The 19,460-nt window shown below is 38.0% G+C and overlaps 1 protein-coding gene across 3 annotated transcripts; it reads right to left on the bottom strand.

The window, feature by feature from the left end:
- Positions 1–3,926: 3,926 nt before the first annotated feature.
- On the bottom strand, positions 3,927–18,476 carry chga (chromogranin A). Of its 3 annotated transcripts, XM_062043607.1 has the most exons (8): positions 18,219–18,476; positions 18,077–18,129; positions 15,642–15,735; positions 14,492–14,560; positions 14,331–14,420; positions 10,169–10,282; positions 7,306–7,637; positions 3,927–4,315 (listed from the first exon to the last, which is right to left on the bottom strand). In XM_062043607.1, the coding sequence occupies exons 1-8, from the start codon at positions 18,256–18,258 to the stop codon at positions 4,229–4,231; spliced, it is 879 nt and encodes a 292-aa protein (XP_061899591.1). In that variant the 5' UTR covers positions 18,259–18,476; the 3' UTR covers positions 3,927–4,228. The 3 variants fall into 3 exon arrangements, with proteins under 3 accessions (XP_061899591.1, XP_061899592.1, XP_061899593.1); XM_062043608.1 differs by lacking the exons at positions 18,077–18,129; positions 18,219–18,476 and adding an exon at positions 15,879–16,085; XM_062043609.1 differs by lacking the exons at positions 18,077–18,129; positions 18,219–18,476 and adding an exon at positions 15,883–16,085.
- Positions 18,477–19,460: the final 984 nt, after the last annotated feature.

The following is a 19,460-nucleotide window of genomic DNA, read 5'->3' as shown; positions in this document are numbered from 1 at the left end:
ATCATGAACTTAGTTTTTTTCAAATTCAATGATAATTTGTTAACGTCAAACCATTTTTTGAGTTTGACCATTTCCTGTTCCATACTCTTTAGTAATTCATTTAAGTCATGTCCAGAGCTGTAAAAGTTGGTATCGTCAGCAAATAATACAAAATTGAGTAATTTTGACACATCACAGATATCATTTATGTATAAAATAAATAGTTTCGGTCCCAGAACAGACCCTTGTGGAATTCCACACTTAATACTCATATTTTCAGATGTATTAGCAGCATATTGTACATATTGTTGTCTGTTATTCAAGTAGCTATTTAACCAATCTAAAACTATTCCTCTCACACCGTATGAATGTAATTTGGATAAAAGGATAGAGTGATCGATTGTGTCAAACGCTTTCTTAAGGTCTATAAACACCCCTACTGTGTATTTCTTACTATCGGTGGCTGTTGTTATGTCCTCAATTATGTTCATCACAGCAGAGGCAGTAGATCTGTTTGAACGAAATCCATACTGGCTCTCGCTCAACAACTTGTTTTTTTTCAATAAAATGGTCTAATTTTTGTACAAATATTTTTTCAAGCACCTTAGAGAATTGGGACAGAAGTGATACCGGTCTGTAATTAGTAAACATGTGCTTATCCCCATCTTTAAAGAGTGGAATAACCTTTGCTACCTTCATTCTATCTGGGAAGGTCCCTGTATTGAAAGAGAGATTGAAGATATAGCAGAGAGGCTCAATGATGCAGTCAATTGTCTTTTTTACAATTATCATATCTAACCCATCATCGTCTGTTGATGTTTTGTTCTTTAATTTATTTACAATTGTTATAATTTCATTTTCACTGACTTCTCCCAAAAACATTGACTTAAGTACTCTGCCTCCACCTCCCAACCCATTCTGAAATGACCCATCATCATGTTTTTCTATATTTTCTGCTAGTTTTGGACCTACGTTTACAAAAAATGAGTTAAACTCATTTGCCACTTCGTCCATATTTTTTATTATCTTTTCTTCTTTTACAAAGTGGTTTGGCGGGCTGATAGGTCCCGGTGTGCTTCCCATCACCTTTTTCAATATGTTCCATGTTCCTTTGATATTGGCTTTATTTTTTTCTAACAAGTTACTATAATAGTCTTTTTTGGCTTGTCTCATTATTGTTGTCAACCTGTTTTTATAAACCTTATATTTAATTTCTGCTGCATTTGTCCTAGATTTTAAAAATACCTTGTAAAGTCTATTTTTCTTTTTACATGCATTCTGTAGTCCCCTTGTGATCCAAGGAGTTTCACTGTAATTGTCCTTTTGTTTATATAGCATATTTGGGCAATGTTTTTCATACAGTGATAAATATATATTTAAAAAAGCTTCATATGCATCATTTACCTCTCCTACATATACCTCCATCCAATCCCTTTCAAAAAGGTCGCTTCTAAACATGTCAATTGTCGCTTCGGTTCTTAATCTTTTCCTTACATATTTGTGGGCTGTTTCTTCTCTCTCCCTGTTGACTTGACAGTCCCCCTCATTGATTTGGCACTCATAAGTAAAAAATACAGGTAGATGGTCGCTGATATCATTAACTACCAATCCACTCTTGATTTTGTTTTTTTCTACAACATTTATAAAGATATGATCAATCAGTGTGGCGCACGTTGTTGTTATTCGACTTGGTTTGGTGATCAACGGATATAATCCTTTACTATACAGTATCTCTAGATATTCGCTTGTTGATGTATTTCTAGGAGCGCTCAGCAAATCAATATTTAGATCCCCACACATGACATATGTTTTCTTTTCATTTAGATGGCACAGTATTTCTTCAAGTTTATCATTAAATTCATCTACTCTGGACCTCGGTGCCCTATATACACACGTAACGATGACATTTCTCTTCCTTTCCATCTCAATCTCCACAGTTATACATTCAAGCAAATCATCAATAACCATCGTCATACGTTCTACTGCTTTGCATTTCAAGTCACGGTGGACAAGCAGGGCCACGCCCCCTCCCCTTTTATTTATTCTATTACTGTGATGCAGCTCATAATTATCGATGGAGAAGTCGATACCTCTCTCCTCATCTATCCATGTTTCTGTCAGAGCTATTATTTTGAATTTACTTTTCAAGTTACTCAGATACTCTTTGATTTTATTAAAATTTGCATATGCGCTTCTACAGTTGAAGTGTATTAGAGAAAAGTTATTGTCTAGACTAACACTATCATTAAGCTGTTCCTCTGTATAGTAATCACACAAGGAATTAATTGAGTTGAACAGATGTTTATCTGGGTCAACTTGACATTCAAAGTCATGCAATTTGTAATCTATATATTCAGATCCTGACGGATGATTTTCAGTTGTCTCAGCCATTATGGGTTGATGTTATATTGCCAGTGCACAGTAATAGAATAATTGATATGCTCATAATATAATAAATATACTCATGACATAATAAATATGCTGATGTTGTATTCCCAATGCTAAACTCATGACATAATAAATATGCTGATGTTATATTCCCAATGCTAAACTCATGACATAATAAATATGCTGATGTTATATTCCCAATGCTAAACTCATGACATACTGAATAGGCTGATGTTATATTCCCAATGCTAAACTCATGACATAATAAATATGCTGATGTTATATTCCCAATGCTAAACTCATGACATAATAAATATGCTGATGTTATGTTCCCAATGCTAAACTCATGACATAATACATATGCTGATGTTATATTCCCAATGCTAAACTCATGACATAATAAATATGCTGATGTTATATTCTCAATGCTAAACTCATGACATAATAAATATGCTGATGTTATATTCTCAATGCTAAACTCATGACATAATAAATATGCTGATGTTATATTCCCAATGCTAAACTCATGACATAATACATATGCTGATGTTATATTCCCAATGCTAAACTCATGACATAATAAATATGCTGATGTTATATTCTCAATGCTAAACTCATGACATAATAAATATGCTGATGTTATATTCTCAATGCTAAACTCATGACATAATAAATATGCTGATGTTATATTCCCAATGCTAAGCTCATGACATAATAAATATGCTGATGTTATATTCCCAAAGCTAAACATGATCATAGTTGTCATATAGAAATAGCATGACGTCATAGTATAGTATATAAATATAATGATTTCAGTTCCATCACCAGGACCATCAGTGAGTCAGACACAAACTAGTCTCATTATTGAACCAGATGCAAGGGCTGCTGAGTTGCCATCATCAGAACCCAGATCACCCACAACAAAAACCCCACCAGTGATCCACAGGTACCCAGAAAGGGTTCGAGTACCACCAAAAAAAAACTGAATCTCTGTAGACAGTATAAAAATCTCTGTTAAAGGTGTATAAATACTGTTTGTAGAATACGTACGTTATTGTTTACAAATGAGGGTTAAGAGTTCAGTACTAAAGAAAAAAAAAAATATGGCCTAAGTACTGTTTTTTATTTGAGCTGCTGCATGTTTTGGTTGGGTTGTTTATTTCTTTTGAGTAACTTGTACATTTCTAAAAGGGGAGGAATGTAATAGAGTGATCTATGTTTGTCTGTTGACATCTCCTGGTGAATGTTGGCTATAGTGTACTGGCGTTACTTTTTGGTTGGCCAACAATTTACGTGGGTTTGCGCAACCGGACGTCAAGTGTGTGAGTCTGTTCTGAAGTCTACAGTAAAGAGACGTACTTTATCACCTCGCCTGTTTATTGCCTCCAACCCAATATATTACAATAGGTTATCTGTATCTATCTATCTATCTATCTATCTATCTATCTATCTATCTATCTATCTATCTATCTATCTATGTATCTATCTATCTATCTATCTATCTATCTATCTATCTCTATAACAAAATCTCTTCAAACAGACAATGTAAACGTGTTGAAAGCAACTCGATTTTATTGCATTAAATCTCTTTTACGCAAGAATTGATTCGAGCCGTTCAAAAGATCAACATTTTTCAGTCAGGTTTTACAATGAAGTGCTTTTAAAATAATAAAAAGTGTTCTTTATACGTTCGACAAATTAAATAAAGTAAAACACACAAGGACAAGTCGCAGAGGAAATCAAGAGTGTGAGGTTCAGTGTCACAAGAGAGGATGTTGGTGGTGACGTGTGGTCAAATGGATCAGCACACTACTTTTAGGAATGACAAAAAGAAGGAGGAGGAGGAGGAGGTCAACTAGTTTCAGCCTCGTCGAAGATCGTGAAGCTTCTGAGCCACGTTTTCCAGGTCGGACTCGATGGCGGCGAGCCTTTCAACATCTTCCTCCTGCTGATGTAATCACAAGAAAATTGTTTAAAAATACTAACATAAATCAAAACAAATCTTTCAAATATTTAAAAATGATTACAAACATTCTAAATAATAATATTTACTACATTTATCGAGACAGTAATATCAAGAATTATGTACGCGTTCTGTACTGATCTGTCAAGGGATGCACTTTGTCTAAAAATTGTATAAGTAAGTGGCCAACAGAGTTTAGTTTTCATGTTCCCAGGTTGGTGCACCCATCCATCCATTTTCTACTGCTTGTCCCTATCGGGGTCGTGGGGGTGCTGGATCCTATCCCAGCTGCACTCAGGCGGAAGGCGGGGTACATCCATCCTACCGCTTGTCCCTTTTGGGGTCGCGGGGGGTCGCTGGAGCCTATCTCAGCTGCATTCGGGCGGTAGGCGGGGTACACCCTGGACAAGTCGCCACCTCATCGCAGGGCCAACACAGATAGACAGACAACATTCACACTCACATTCACACACTAGGGCCAATTTAGTGTTGCCAATCAACCTATCCCCAGGTGCATGTCTTTGAAGGTGGGAGGAAGTCGGAGTACCCGGAGGAACCCAGTGCTGCCCGGTAAATAATTACAGCATATACAGTCGTGATCAAAAGTTCACCTACACTTGTAAAGAACATAATGTCATGGCTGTTTTGAGTTTCCAATCATTTCTACAACTTACATTTTTTTGTGATAGAGTGATTGGAGGTGGTATGGTATTGTATTTATTTTTTGTCATAAAAAAATACAATCATGTGTGCTTACGGACTGTATCCCTGCAGACTGTATTGATCTATATTGATATATAATGTAGGAACCAGAAATATTAATAACAAAGAAACAACCCTTTTGTGTGAATGAGTGTGAATGAGTGTAAATGGGGGAGGGAGGTTTTTTGGGTTGGTGCACTAATTGTAAGTGTATTTTGTATTTTTTATGTTTATTTAATAAAACAAAAATTAAAAAAATTAAAATATATATTTTTTATTATTATTATTATTTTATTTCTTGTCCGGCCCGGTACCAATCGATCCATGGACCGGTGGTTGGGGACCACTGCTTTAAATGGGACAATGAAACAGGAGGATTACCTCCAAATTCATCAGGACAACCTAAAATCATCAGCCCGGAGGTTGGGTCTTGGGCGCAGATGGGTGTTCCAACAGGACAATGACCCCAAACACATGTCAAAAGTGGTAAAGGAATGGCTAAATCAGGCTAGAATTAAGGTTTTAGAATGGTCTTCCCAAAGTCATGACTTAAACGTGTGGACTATGCTGAAGAAACAAGTCCATGTCAGAAAACCAACACATTTAGCTGAACTGCACCAATTTTGTCAAGAGAAGTGGTCAAAAATTAAACCAGGAGCTTGCCAGAAGCTTGTGGATGGCTACCAAAAGCGCCTTATTGCAGTGAAACTTGCCAAAGGACATGTAACCAAATATTAACATTGCTGTATGTATACTTTTGACCCAGCAGATTTGGTCACATTTTCAGTAGACCCATAATAAATTCATAAAAGAACCAAACTTCATGAATGTTTTTTGTGACCAACAAGTATGTGCTCCAATCACTTTATCACAAAAAATAAGAGTTGTAGAAATGATTGGAAACTCAAGACAGCCATGACATTATGTTCTTTACAAGTGTATGTAAACTTTTGATCGCGACTGTAATACTTTGATCAATTATAAAAACAATCTAAATTTTACTTTTATGTGAAAGTAAAAGCAGCCAAACTTGCTGTTTATGCTAACACTTTGTATTTACATATATCGTGAGAAGTCAAAAGTTTTGGGACACCTACAGGAAGGGAAAAAAAATGGTTCTTCTACACCAGGGGTCGGCAACCCGCGGCTCCGGAGCCGCATGCGGCTCCTTGACCACTCTGATGCGGCTCAGCTACATGCTTGCCGACCCCCTCGATTTTCCCAGGAGACTTATGGATGTCAGTGTCTCTCATAGACTACTCCCAGGGAAAAATAATCCTATTAACACTCTAATTACTATATAAAGGGCGTGCCCTAATTGCACTGCAATAATTGTCCTCTATAGCATTTACTTACAGTGTGCCAGGCCAGCCACATGTTGCATGTTGTTATTACTTTCTCACACAGTAGACAGCAAAGCATATTTACTCATCAGCCACACAGCTTACACTGACGGTAGCCGTATCAAACAACTTCAACATTGCTACGTTACAAATATGCGCCACACTGTGAACCCACACCAAAAAAGAATGAAAAACACATTTCTGGAGAACATCCCACTGTAACACAACATAAACACAACACAACCATTACCCAGAATCCCATGCAGTCCTAACTCTTCCGGTCTACATTATACACCTCGCTACCACCAAATCCCCCCACACATCAACCCCTCCCCCCCCCCTCTTCGTGGTTGGTTGAGCGGAAGAGTTAGGGCTGCATGGGATTCTGGGTATTGGTACCGTCAGTGTAAGATGTGTGGCTGCTGAGTTAGTAGCCTTGCTGTCCATTACGTGAGCAAGCTAAAGCTGCATTCCACTTGTGGCCGAGCTGGTACACTGATTGGGCAGACTGTAGAGGGCGCCAAATGCAGTGTCATCACACTCTGATATTCGGGAGTCTCCCGGGAAAAATGAGAGGGTTGGCAAGTGTGACGCAAGCGACATTCATCCAAAACTCGCGGGCTGCACTAACATCAAATTCCCACATTAAAGTTTGTGCCGGTGCGTGTGTCTGAGACCCCTGGTTAACATAGCACAAAGCATGTAAGCTTTGTATGCGGTGTTTTTCATTTTAAATTTTAAAAACATTTTTGTGGCTCCCATTACTTTCTTTAATGTGTGAAACTTGCCAAAATGGCTCTTTGAGTGGTAAAGGTTGCCGACCCCTGTTCTACACCAAACTCATCCAGGCTTGCTTTTGCTTTGTGCACTCACAACGAAAATTTTATTTTATTATTATCATATTTATGTAGCGTATGGTGTTAGTTGTACCTCTGTCTTCCGTACAGCACTGCCCTCCTCCTCTGGTCCTCTTTGAGCGATCATCTGCAGCTCCTTCTCTTCTGGAGTTCTGTTCCTTTTCTTCATCTTCATTTCCTTCTTCTTCGTCACCTCCTCTGCCTCTGACATCTCCTTTGAGTGATGATGTTCTTCCTGCTGCTTTTCACCTCCTGATGATTTCATCCTGCTCCTCTTCATCTCATCCTCATTCTCCTCCTCACTCTTTTTCTCCTCAGAATGGTCTGAGAAGAAGATATCAGATCTCTTGTCTTCCTCCTCTTCATCTTCACTGTTAAACTCCTTAGATTTCAATCCTTCAGATCCTAAAGATGAAAAGGTAGAAAGTTATTATTTCATAATTTCTTCAACAATATCTTGTAATTTGAGAGAAGCTACTGCGACTGCACTGTTGGGTTATTCTACACGTGTCACGTGCCATGGACAACATTTATTGAATCTGATCATCATTCAGATTAGAATGTTACTGTGTACATGGACCCTGGGAAAATGATCTGATTATGATGTGCATTTTCATGCATCACACCTTAAATCGGAATATTTTACTTTGTCATGCGCAGAACCTAACATAAACAGAAAGATGTTGTATTATTTTTGCTATGGCGCCATCTTTTGGTTCACTACAGACGCTGAAGAAGCAGTAGACTTCCACTGTTAAGAAACATGGCTTTGTGCATTTCTGCATGTCCAATGCTATCACGGTATTTATTTATTTATCCTTTTTCCTTCCGTTCGCTACATTTGTTTTACCTCTATTTTTTAAATGTAGCTGTTCTGTGCTTTTTATGTTGTGATTATGTACAGGTTGCGACACGTCTTCATGTTTCAACATTCTGTGTATGTGTTTGAGGCTAGCAGTTAGCTATTGGAGTAGATGTAATGTCGTGGACAAAACAGCTCGTTGAGACGACAACTGGATCCCTTCTTTTATTGTTACATCGACACATGACACTCCAGACCATACTTTTGTTTTTGCTAGTCTCATTTTAAAGCAACAAACTCAACAGGACATAACGCTACGTCTGTACATGTTGCATGCGGGGAGACAGCAGCAAGACAATCGCTTCCTTCCGAGACTATTACATTTAGTCCCACCTCTACCACCAAAGTATGGCTGACATCAAAGACATGCGCAGTAAGGATAATTCTAACCGGAATTTCGGGAAGATGTATTTTCATGTGCTCCAATCTGAATGACTTTCGGCATAAACCACCTGTCTCGATCTGAATGAAATTTAGAGCCGAATTTGTTTGATCGGGTCAGAATATTCAGAATGGCATGTTAACATGAATCATTTTTATTCCGGTTAGGCTTTAAATCCGGTTAAATGTGTCAATGTGCACATAGCTAGTTATGGGTTAATCTGCACAGGTTAATCTGCACTGTTGGATTAATCTAATTGTTAGGTTAATCTCCATTGATGGCTTAATCTGCATTGATGGATTAATCTGCATTGATGGGTTAATCTATACTGTTGGTTGAATCTACACTGTTGGATTCATCTAATTGTTGGGTTAATATGCACAGTTGGATTAATCTAATTGTTGGGTTAGTCTGTTTTGTTGGGTTAATCTGCACTGGCAGATTAATCTAATTGTTGGGTTAATCTGCACTGCTGACTCAGTACTGAGTTTTTTTGCTCTGTTGGGTTAATCTGCACTGTTGAGCTATTTTGCTCTGTTGGGTTAATCTGCACTGTTGGGCTAATCTGCTTTGTTAGGTTAATCTGCATTGTTGGATTAATCTGCACTGTTGGGTTAATCTGCACTGTTTGGTTAATCTGCACTGCTGACTCAGTGCTGAGTTTGTTTGCTCTGTTGGGTTGATCTACATTGTTAGGTTATTCTGCACTGTTGGGATATATGCATGGTTGTCTTAATCTGTGTTGTTGCGTTAATCTGCAGTGTTGGGTTAATTTGTATTGCTGACTCAGTGCTGATTTTGTTTGCACTGTTGAGTTAATCTGCATTGTTGAGCTATTTTGCTTTTTTGGGTTAATCTACATTGTTGGGTTAATCTGCACTGTTGGGCTAATCTGATTTGTTAGGTTAATCTGCATTGTTGGATTAATCTGCACTGTTGGATTAATCTGCACTGTTGGGTTAATCTGCAATGCTGACTCAGTGCTGAGTTTGTTTGCTCTGTTGGGTTGATCTACATTGTTAGGTTATTCTGCACTGTTGGGATATATGCATGGTTGTCTTAATATGCGTTGTTGCGTTAATCTGCAGTGTTGGGTTAATTTGTACTGCTGATTTAGTGCCGATTTTGTTTGCACTGTTGAGTTCATCTGCATTGTTGAGCTATTTTGCTCTAATGGGTTAATCTACATTGTTGGGTTAATCTGCACTGTTGGGTTAATCTGCTCTGTTAAAATTAATCAGCACTGCTGACTCAGTGCTGATTTTGTTTGCACCGTTGAGTTAATCTGCACTGTTGAGTTATTTTGCACTGTTGGGTTGATGGGAACTGCTAAAATAATTTGCACGTTTGGGTTAATCTGCACTGTTAACCTGCAATATGGAGTTAATTTGCACTGTTGGGTTAGTCAGCACTGTTGATTTAATCTGCACAATTGGAATTACTTTGCACCGTTTAATTAATATACACTGTTGACTTAATCAGATAAATGTGTACAAATAAACAGACTTAAGTGTTGTAATCTCTGTGCAACAGAGACTCTAAAATCCATGAAGTAAATTAAAAGGTTTCACTTTACAATGTTTGACTTTAAATGCTATTTTTCATGCACTTGTTATTCTTTCAATGCACATCATTCATTTTGCTCATACATCATTGAACATTAAAATATGCTGCAGTGTTTTCTGTGACAACCTTTTTTCTCCTCCTCCTCCTCCTCCTTTGCGTCCTCATTCCCGGTCATCCTTCTTTTCTGGGACAGGATGGATTGCTCGCCAGGTCCTCCTAAAGCGTCCAACATGGATTGATCTGATAAAAAAAAGGAGCCGGTGGGAAATATGATTTACTACAAGAGATGGAATTTGCAGCAAGGTGTTTTCACTCACAGAAGGAGCAATTTATTAGCTGCCTCACTAGCCATTAACAGAGGAGGTGATTGGATCAACAAAAAGTTATTGCTTTATTAATTAAGAGTTAAGAGTTATTGCTTTCAGGTAAAATATATTTTACATTATTTTTATAAAACTGTGGCTTCAATGGAAATGTTTTGTTTTACAATAATTTTCTTTTTCTTTTTCAGTTTATGGCTTTATTGTGACTTTTTTTTTTATTGTAATGAAGTTAAAGTTGTAGACTACATTAATTAAAGATTAAAGTACCAATGATTGTCACACACACACTAGATGTGGTGAAATTTGTCCTCTGCATTTGACCCATCCCCTTGGGGAGCAGTGGGCAGCAGCGGCGCCGCGCCCGGGAATCATTTTGGTGATTTAACCCCCAACTCCAACCCTTGATGCTGAGTGCCCCATCCATCCATCCATCCATCCATCCATTTTCTACCGCTCGTCCCTTTTTGGGGTCACGGGGGGGCTGGAGCCTATCTCAGCTGCATTCGGGCGGAAGGCGGGGTACACCCTGGACAAGTCGCCACCTCATCGCAGGGCCAACACAGATAGACAGACAACATTCACACTCACATTCACACACTAGGGCCAATTTAGTGTTGCCAACCAACCTATCCCCAGGTGCATGTCGTTGGAGGTGGGAGGAAGCCGGAGTACCCGGAGAGAGCCCACGCAGTCACGGGGAGAACATGCAAACTCCACACAGAAAGATCCCGAGCCTGGGATTGAACCCAGGACTGCTCAGGACCTTCGTATTGTGAGGCACATGCACTAACCCCTGTTCCACCGTGCTGCCGTTGTAGACTCTATATATATATATATATATATATATATATATATATATATATATATATATATATATATATATATATATATATATTTATTTTTTTTAGATTAATTGAAATTACAACTTAATTTGAGCTTCAATGTGTCTTTATTTATTAACTGAATTGTGTCGTCAGTGTTTCAAAATAATTAATAAAATAACAATTTTATTGCAATTTAATTGTGGTGTCAGTTTGTCATTGTTTTGTTATTGTTAAAAATATATTTCAATTTAATTTGGGCTTTTTTGTAGATTAATTACATTTTAAAATTACAATTTAAAGGCCTACTGAAATGATTTTTTTTTTATTTAAACGGGGATAGCAGATCTATTCTATGTGTCATACTTGATCATTTCGCGATATTGCCATATTTTTGCTGAAAGGATTTAGTAATGAACAACGACGATAAAGATTGCAACTTTTGGTATCTGATAAAAAAAAAAGGCTTGCCCCTACCGGAAGTAGCGTGACGTAGTTAATTGAACATATACGCAAAGTTCCCTATTGTTTACAATGATGGCCGCATGAAGTGAGAGAGATTCGGACCGAGAAAGCGACAATTTCCCCATTAATTTGAGCGAGGATGAAAGATTTGTGGATGAGTAAAGTGCAAGTGAAGGACTAGTGGGGAGTTGAAGCTATTCAGATAGGGAAGATGCTGTGAGAGCCGGGGGTGACCTGATATTCAGCTGGGAATGACTATAACAGTAAATAAACACAAGACATATATATACTCTATTAGCCACAACACAACCAGGCTTATATTTAATATGCCACAAATTAATCCTGCATAAAAACACCTGCGTGTTTGTTATGCTAGCTCCTAGCTCCTCTGCTAGCTCCTAGCTTCATAGAACACGCCAATACAATTCAAACACCTGATCAACACACACAATCACTCAGCCCAAAAGACCGTTCACCTAACCCAAGGTTCATAAAGCTTATATATTTTTAAAAAGTTACGTACGTGACGCGCACATACGGTCAAGCTATCAAATGTTTAGCAGCCAAGGCTGCATACTCACGGTACCTGATATTCAGCTGGGAATGACTACAACAGTAAATAAACACAATACATATATATACTCTATTAGCCACAACACAACCAGGCTTATATTTAATATGCCACAAATTAATCCTGCATAAAAACACCTACGTGTTTGTTATGCTAGCTCCTATGCTAGCTCCTAGCTCCATAGAACACGCCAATACAATTCAAACACCTGATCAACACACACAATCACTCAGCCCAAAAGACCGTTCACCTAACCCAAGGTTCATAAAGCTCATATATTTTTAAAAAGTTACGTACGTGACGCGCACGTACGGTCAAGCTATCAAATGTTTAGCAGCCAAGGCTGCATACTCACGGTACCTGGTATTCAGCTGGGAATGACTAAAACAGTAAATAAACACAAGACATATATTTACTCTATTAGCCACAACACAACCAGGCTTATATTTAATATGACACAAATTAATCCTGCATAAAAACACCTAGGTCTTTGTTATGCTAACTCCTAGCTCCTATGCTAGCTCCTAGCTCCATAGAACACGCCAATACAATTCAAACACCTGATCAACACACACAATCACTCAGCCCAAAAGACCGTTCACCTAACCCAAGGTTCATAAAGCTTATATATTTTTAAAAAGTTACGTACATACGCAAAAAAAAGTTGCGCACATACGGTCAAGCGATCAAATGTTTAGAAGCCAAAGCTGCATACTCACAGTACCACATCTGCGTCTTTGTCATCCAAATCAAAGTAATCCTGGTAAGAGTCTGTGTTGTCCCAGTTCTCTACAGGCATCTGTGTATCGAAGTCAAAAGTCCTCCTGGTTAGAGTCTCTGTTATCCGAGTTCTTCCATTTTGACTGCATCTTTCGGGAATGTAAACTAAGACGCGCCGGCTGTGTACTGTTGTTGTTGACTTCGTTCAAAAAATACGTCCATTTCGCACCGACAACTTTCTTCTTTGCTTGCTCAGCTTCTTTCTCCATAATGCAATGAACATGATTGCAACAGATTCACGAACACAGATGTCCAGAATACTGTGGAATTATGAAATGAAAACAGAGCTTTTTCGTATTGGCTTCAATGTGGAAGGCATACCCGTGTTCCCCGGGCTACGTCACGCGAATACGTCATCCTCAGAGGCGTTTCGAACCGGAAGTTTAGCGGCAAATTTAAAATGTCACTTTATAAATTAACCCGGCCGTATTGGCATGTGTTATAATGTTAAGATTTCATCATTGATATATAAACTATCAGACTGCGTGGTCGGTAGTAGTGGGTTTCAGTAGGCCTTTAATTGAGGCTTCAATGTGTAATATGTTCAAGTTACATTTTATTTGCAATTTAATTGTAGATTCAAAGTGTAATATTTTTAGATTAACTTCAATTTGAAGTTGTAATTATATTGGGGCTTCAATGTGAAATTGTGTCTGTATTCATTTAAAAACTGGATTTCAATTTCAGTTAACTTAAAAAATAAAGTTTGTTGTACATGTGTTTGTTTGTTTTTTAATTATCCATTTTCCACCGATTGTCCCATCTGGGCCCACGGGGGATGCTGGAGCCCATCTCAGCTGCATTCGGGCGGAAGGCGGCGTACACCCTGGACAAGTCGCCAACTCATCGCAGGGCCAACACAGATAGACAGACAACATTCACACTCACATTCACACACTAGGGCCAATTTAGTGTTGCCAATCAACCTATCCCCAGGTGCATGTTTTTTTAATGAATTTTCGTTTAATCAGTTTATTGTAAAAGCATTCTCACAATGGTCTGTTTAGCCTTGCAATACCACTTCATGCCACAGGGAATGCAAGAGCTGGGGCGGTACAGCTCGGTTGGTAGAGCGGCCGTGCCAGCAACTTGAGGGTTGCAGGTTCGATCCCCGCTTCCGCCATCCTTGTCACTGCCGTTGTGTCCTTGGGCAAGACACTTTACCCACCTGCTCCCAGTGCCACCCACACTGGTTTGAATGTAACTTAGATATTGGGTTTCACTATGTAAAGCGCTTTGAGTCACTTGAGAAAAAGCGCTATATAAATGTAATTCACTTCACTTCACTTCACTGTTTCATAACCATCAAACTACTCTTTCAAACTCACCTGAGACGTCATCTTCTAAACTCAGAGGAGCTCGCGTCACGTGACTGGGTGCAATGGCACCCCCTGGTGGCTTGACTCTGTCTTCGCCACCTAGCGACGCAATGTAGCGTACAGTATATCAGTGCACGCGCTCAGGGTAGCTGTAATGAACACAAACGTACCCTGGGGGGCGATGTCGTGCAGCTCTTTCAGAAAGTCGTAATGGCGCAGGAGAGTAAGAAGACGCTCGTCTGGAGCACACAAACACAAACGCTGCTAAATGTCGAATACAAAGTATAAACATAATATTAAGACATATTCTGCAAAGTGCTGCGTTACATTAAAACATTTTCACTGCGAGAGCGTGATGGAGAACAATGTCCGCAAAGCTTTTGCACTTCCAATCAGTGAGATGCTGAAGGGGAGGTGCGCCTTTCAGGAAGGGTTGCTGGGACTGAACACTCCCAACCCGACTAGGTCACGTGTAACTCAATTCTTTCTTTTACCCAGCATCCTTTGCGTCATCAATCCATTAACCTGATGGAGCTCAGCCAGCATGCTTTGCATCAACGCCCAAAGAGACCTGCACTTAAAGCAATGAGGGAGGCAGTACATGAACACATCCAGCAGACAGAGCTGTTTTATTTGGAATTACTTAATGGAGTTTATATTTTTAATTGGTATGGTTTATAACTTAACTGTTATAATTGATCAATTTGTTTTAAATTATAGTGTCCTCCACACTATTATACACCATGTATGAAATCATAAAAAAATTTGCCGGCAGCAAGTAAATGTTAAAACAATACATACGCATAATAATGTAACGATGATACCTGAATAGAATACATGAAATACATAATTGCGTGTGAAATTATTCATTTACTTTTTATTTTTCATTTATAGTAAATGTATAATGTATTAATATTCTTACAATATTTAATCACAGGAGCATTATTGTAAAAATTATATAAACTATTTCAACCATAATTGTTATTCGCAGTAGGAACAGTATAGGAGTATTATTAAATCTGATTATAAAAATGCAGTTAGCCGAATAAAGGCTTCACTAAACACTGGCCACTATTTGCGGAAATACAGTAAATGTCTCACAAATAATGCCTATTAGGTAAGATACATTTGCCTAGCAACATGTGCCCAATCAAATGAGACCAGGCGTAAATAATAGTAATAATAATGACAATAATAATGACAATAATACATTTATTTTGTAAAACACCTTTCAAGGCACTAAAGGTCATAAAAACTTGCTGAAATTAATACTCAGACAGCTGCGTTCATGCATTCTACAAGAAAAACAGAAGTTATTACCTGTCCTCAACGTCTGCAGACACTCCTGGCTGACAGGTGAAGGGCGTGGCCTGGACAGCACGTCAGCCAGCGCCTCCACCACGCATTTCATGACCTGTACACGATGAAAGCATTACAGTTTGACTCGATTATTTGCGCGAAAAAGGTTATATATGTTCAATATTATTTATAATATTGTATGGCTCTTCTTGTCTTTAAAAAGGACGAAAGGAATTTTAACGTGTGTGTGTGTCATACTTGCCAACCCTCCCGATTTTCCCGGGAGACTTCCGAATTTCAGTGCCCCTTAGTGTTGTGTCGTTCGTGAACGATTCGTTCGAAAGAATGAATCTTTTGAGTGAACGTACTGAACCGAATCACTTCATGAACTGATTCGTTCCTTTCTCAGTTCAGTTGAGCTCCGCCGCGACCATGCCGGTATGAGTGGAACTGGCGCATTCTGTGACTCACTGAACCCTCGACGTCGGCGAACGACGCAGCCAATGAGAGGGCGGGGGGAGGGACTGAGCGAACGATTCGTTCACCGCGGATTAACGACATGAATCACTCAGTGAACGTCAACGCTCTCGCTCTCTGCTCTGCTTGCCCCAATGCCGCGAGTGATTCTCCCCCCGTCGCGGGGATATGTTTCATGCCATTGGCATCCGTTCTCCATTCATTCTCCAAGCTAACGGCTAATGTTGACTCAAGCCACATGAAAACAAACACACGTCCCCATTATCTCAACACATAAAGTTAAAGAAAATCCGTGCAGGCTGAGCAGCAGCGACGCGAGGGGGAGGGGCGGAGGGTAACGTGTAGGGCAGGCTGTTTTGAGAAGATTTAAAATAAAAATAATAACTAATGTATGTACACATACATAGGCTATTATTTACACAGTTATTGTAACAAAAATAAATTTCTCCTTGGGGATCAATTCTGATTCATATTATTATTATTATTATTATCCATTCTACTGCAACTTTTGTTGTTGTTGTTGTTTAGTAGCTATCATCATCATTATAATAATGCTCATTTGCAATTAAACTGTACTGCTGCTGCAGAAGTGATTCGGTACACGTACTGAACTGGCCACAGTGTGGCGTTGTCAGTCACTGATTCTAGTGATCCGTACTGTCAAAAGAACTGCAGAAGAGATTCGGTACACGTAATGAACTGCGGCCACAGTGTGGTGTTGTCAGTCACTGATTCTAGTGATTCGTACAGTCAAAAGAACTGCCGATCCCATGAAAACAAGCCACATGAAAACAAAATGAGAGTAGACTCGTAGAGGAGACAGAAAGAAGGGGCGGGGGCTAAAGTGTAAGCAGGCTGTTTTGAGAAGATTTAAAATAAAAATAATAATATGTACACATACATAGGCTATTATTTACACAGTTATTGTAACAAAAATAAATTTCTCCTTGGGGATCAATTCTGATTCATATTATTATTATTATTATTATTATCCCTTCTACTGCAACTGTTGTTGTTGTTAGATTAACGCGAGTCCCTACGCAGTGCGTGAATGTCTGCACTGTACTGTCTGTACAGTGCAGACATCGGTGAACAAATTTTTTGAACGAATCAATTTAAGGAACTGATTCTAGTGATTCAGTACAGTCAAAAGAACTGCCGATCCCATCACTAGTGCCCCTCCCGAAAATCTCCCAGGGCAACCATTCTCCCGAATTTCTCCCGATTTCCACCCAGGCAACAATATTACCTTAACCCCTTAACAGCCGCATGCTGACCTGAGGACAGCCTGTCGTCACGTCCATTTGTCCTTCATACAAACAGCGTGCCGGCCAAGTCACATAACTTCTACGGCTTTTATTACACACAAGTGAATGCAATGCATACTTGGTCACACTGAGGGTGTCCGTATAAACAACTTTAACACTGTTACAAATATGCGCCACACTGTGAACCCACACCAAACAAGAATGACAAACACATTTCGGGAGAACATTGTAACACAACATAAACGCAATAGAACAAATACCCAGAACCCCTTGCAGCACTAACTCTTCCCGGACGCTACAATATACACCCCACCCCCGCCCCCTCCCCATCTCCCGAATTCGGAGGTCTCAAGGTTGGCAAGTATGGTGTGTGCGTGTTTAAGAATGACTGGTTTACAGTAGCTTTTTATCCCTGTAAAATAATAAAAGATCGAGGTGAAGGCTCTCCACTTTGCAGCTGCAATATTCATTTTCATAATGCATTAAAAATCACATCACCCCCTAGTGGACAATTACTAACACGTGCTTGGATGGACCACAAAAGCCACATAATTAGGTACACTTTCACCGACCGACAAGTACAGCCACGCACACTGCCAGTCAGTCAACATAAAGTAATACATTTAAAAGTAAGCTTTATGCGAAGTTTATGATTTGGTTTAATATTGTGGAGTATACGTCAAGGACGTACAATAAAATAGTTTTTTGTACCTTGACATCGTCGCAATTCTCCGGCTCATGCGGAGTCACAGGCAATGTCAAAACTGTACGAAATTAGACAAAAACAAATAAACACACCGCTTGTATTTAATGTTTGAAAGTAACATTAACGAGAAAGTGGCCATCATCTTACCGCCTTTGATGAGGAGCGTCACAGTCAGCAGAGCAATCATTTTTGGGGACGAAAAAAACGTCAAAATCACTCCGGGGAAAAAGCTTTTCTTCAAGATTTTAATCCTCACTTTCCAGAATATCAAAGGGTTATGGATGCATTCTGGACAATATAAATGTCCTACAGCAAGAATGGACCCGGCAGCCTCCTTTCTTGAATTCCTTTTCCCCTTTCCTTTTGGCGGACACTGCGAGCAGCATCCAACGCGTATTAATGGGAAAGCTGAAGCCGGAAGTGACGACATGCGACACCTGCTCGTAACCACCATGTTGGTCAGGGCGTGTAGCGCACGCATTCTTATACAAAATATTAGGCTATATTTCAATCAAATCTGGTCTATTTTTGCCGCATTTTGGAAAAAAAAATCAAAGTATGTGAAGACCACTTTAATATTTACATGTTATTTTGATGAAAATGCAGCAAAAACAAATGATAAGTTATTGGTAATAGTTTACCTCTTTTTATATTGTACCTTTTTGCTGATTTTTTAAAATGTTGATATATACACACATATACAGTGGGGCAAAAAAGTATTTAGTCATTCACCCATTGATTGTCAATGGGTGGCTGACTAAATACTTTTTTGCCCCACTGTATATATATATATATATATATATATATATATATATATATATATATATATATATATATATATATATATATATATATATATATATATATATATATATATATATATATACAGTATATATATACATATATATATATATATATATATATGTATATATATATATATATATATGTATATATATATATATATATATATATATATATATATATATATATACAGTATATATATACATATATATATATATATATATATATATGTATATATATATATATATATATATATATATATATATATATATGTACATATATATATATATATATATATATATATATATATATATATATATATATATATACATATATATATATATGTGTATATATATATATACATATATATATATATACACATATATATACATATATATATACATATATATATATATATATACATATATGTACATATATATATACATATATATACATATATATATACATATATATACATATATATATACGTATATATACATATATATATACATATATATATATATACATATATATATATACATATATATATATATATATACATATATATATATATATATACATATATAT

This window comes from Entelurus aequoreus, linkage group LG04 (assembly GCF_033978785.1).
Source record: "Entelurus aequoreus isolate RoL-2023_Sb linkage group LG04, RoL_Eaeq_v1.1, whole genome shotgun sequence".
In the NCBI taxonomy this organism is placed as follows: Eukaryota; Metazoa; Chordata; class Actinopteri; order Syngnathiformes; family Syngnathidae; genus Entelurus; species Entelurus aequoreus.
The sequence above is the reverse complement of the archived record's forward strand: the minus strand, read 5'-3'. Positions and strand labels throughout refer to the sequence as shown.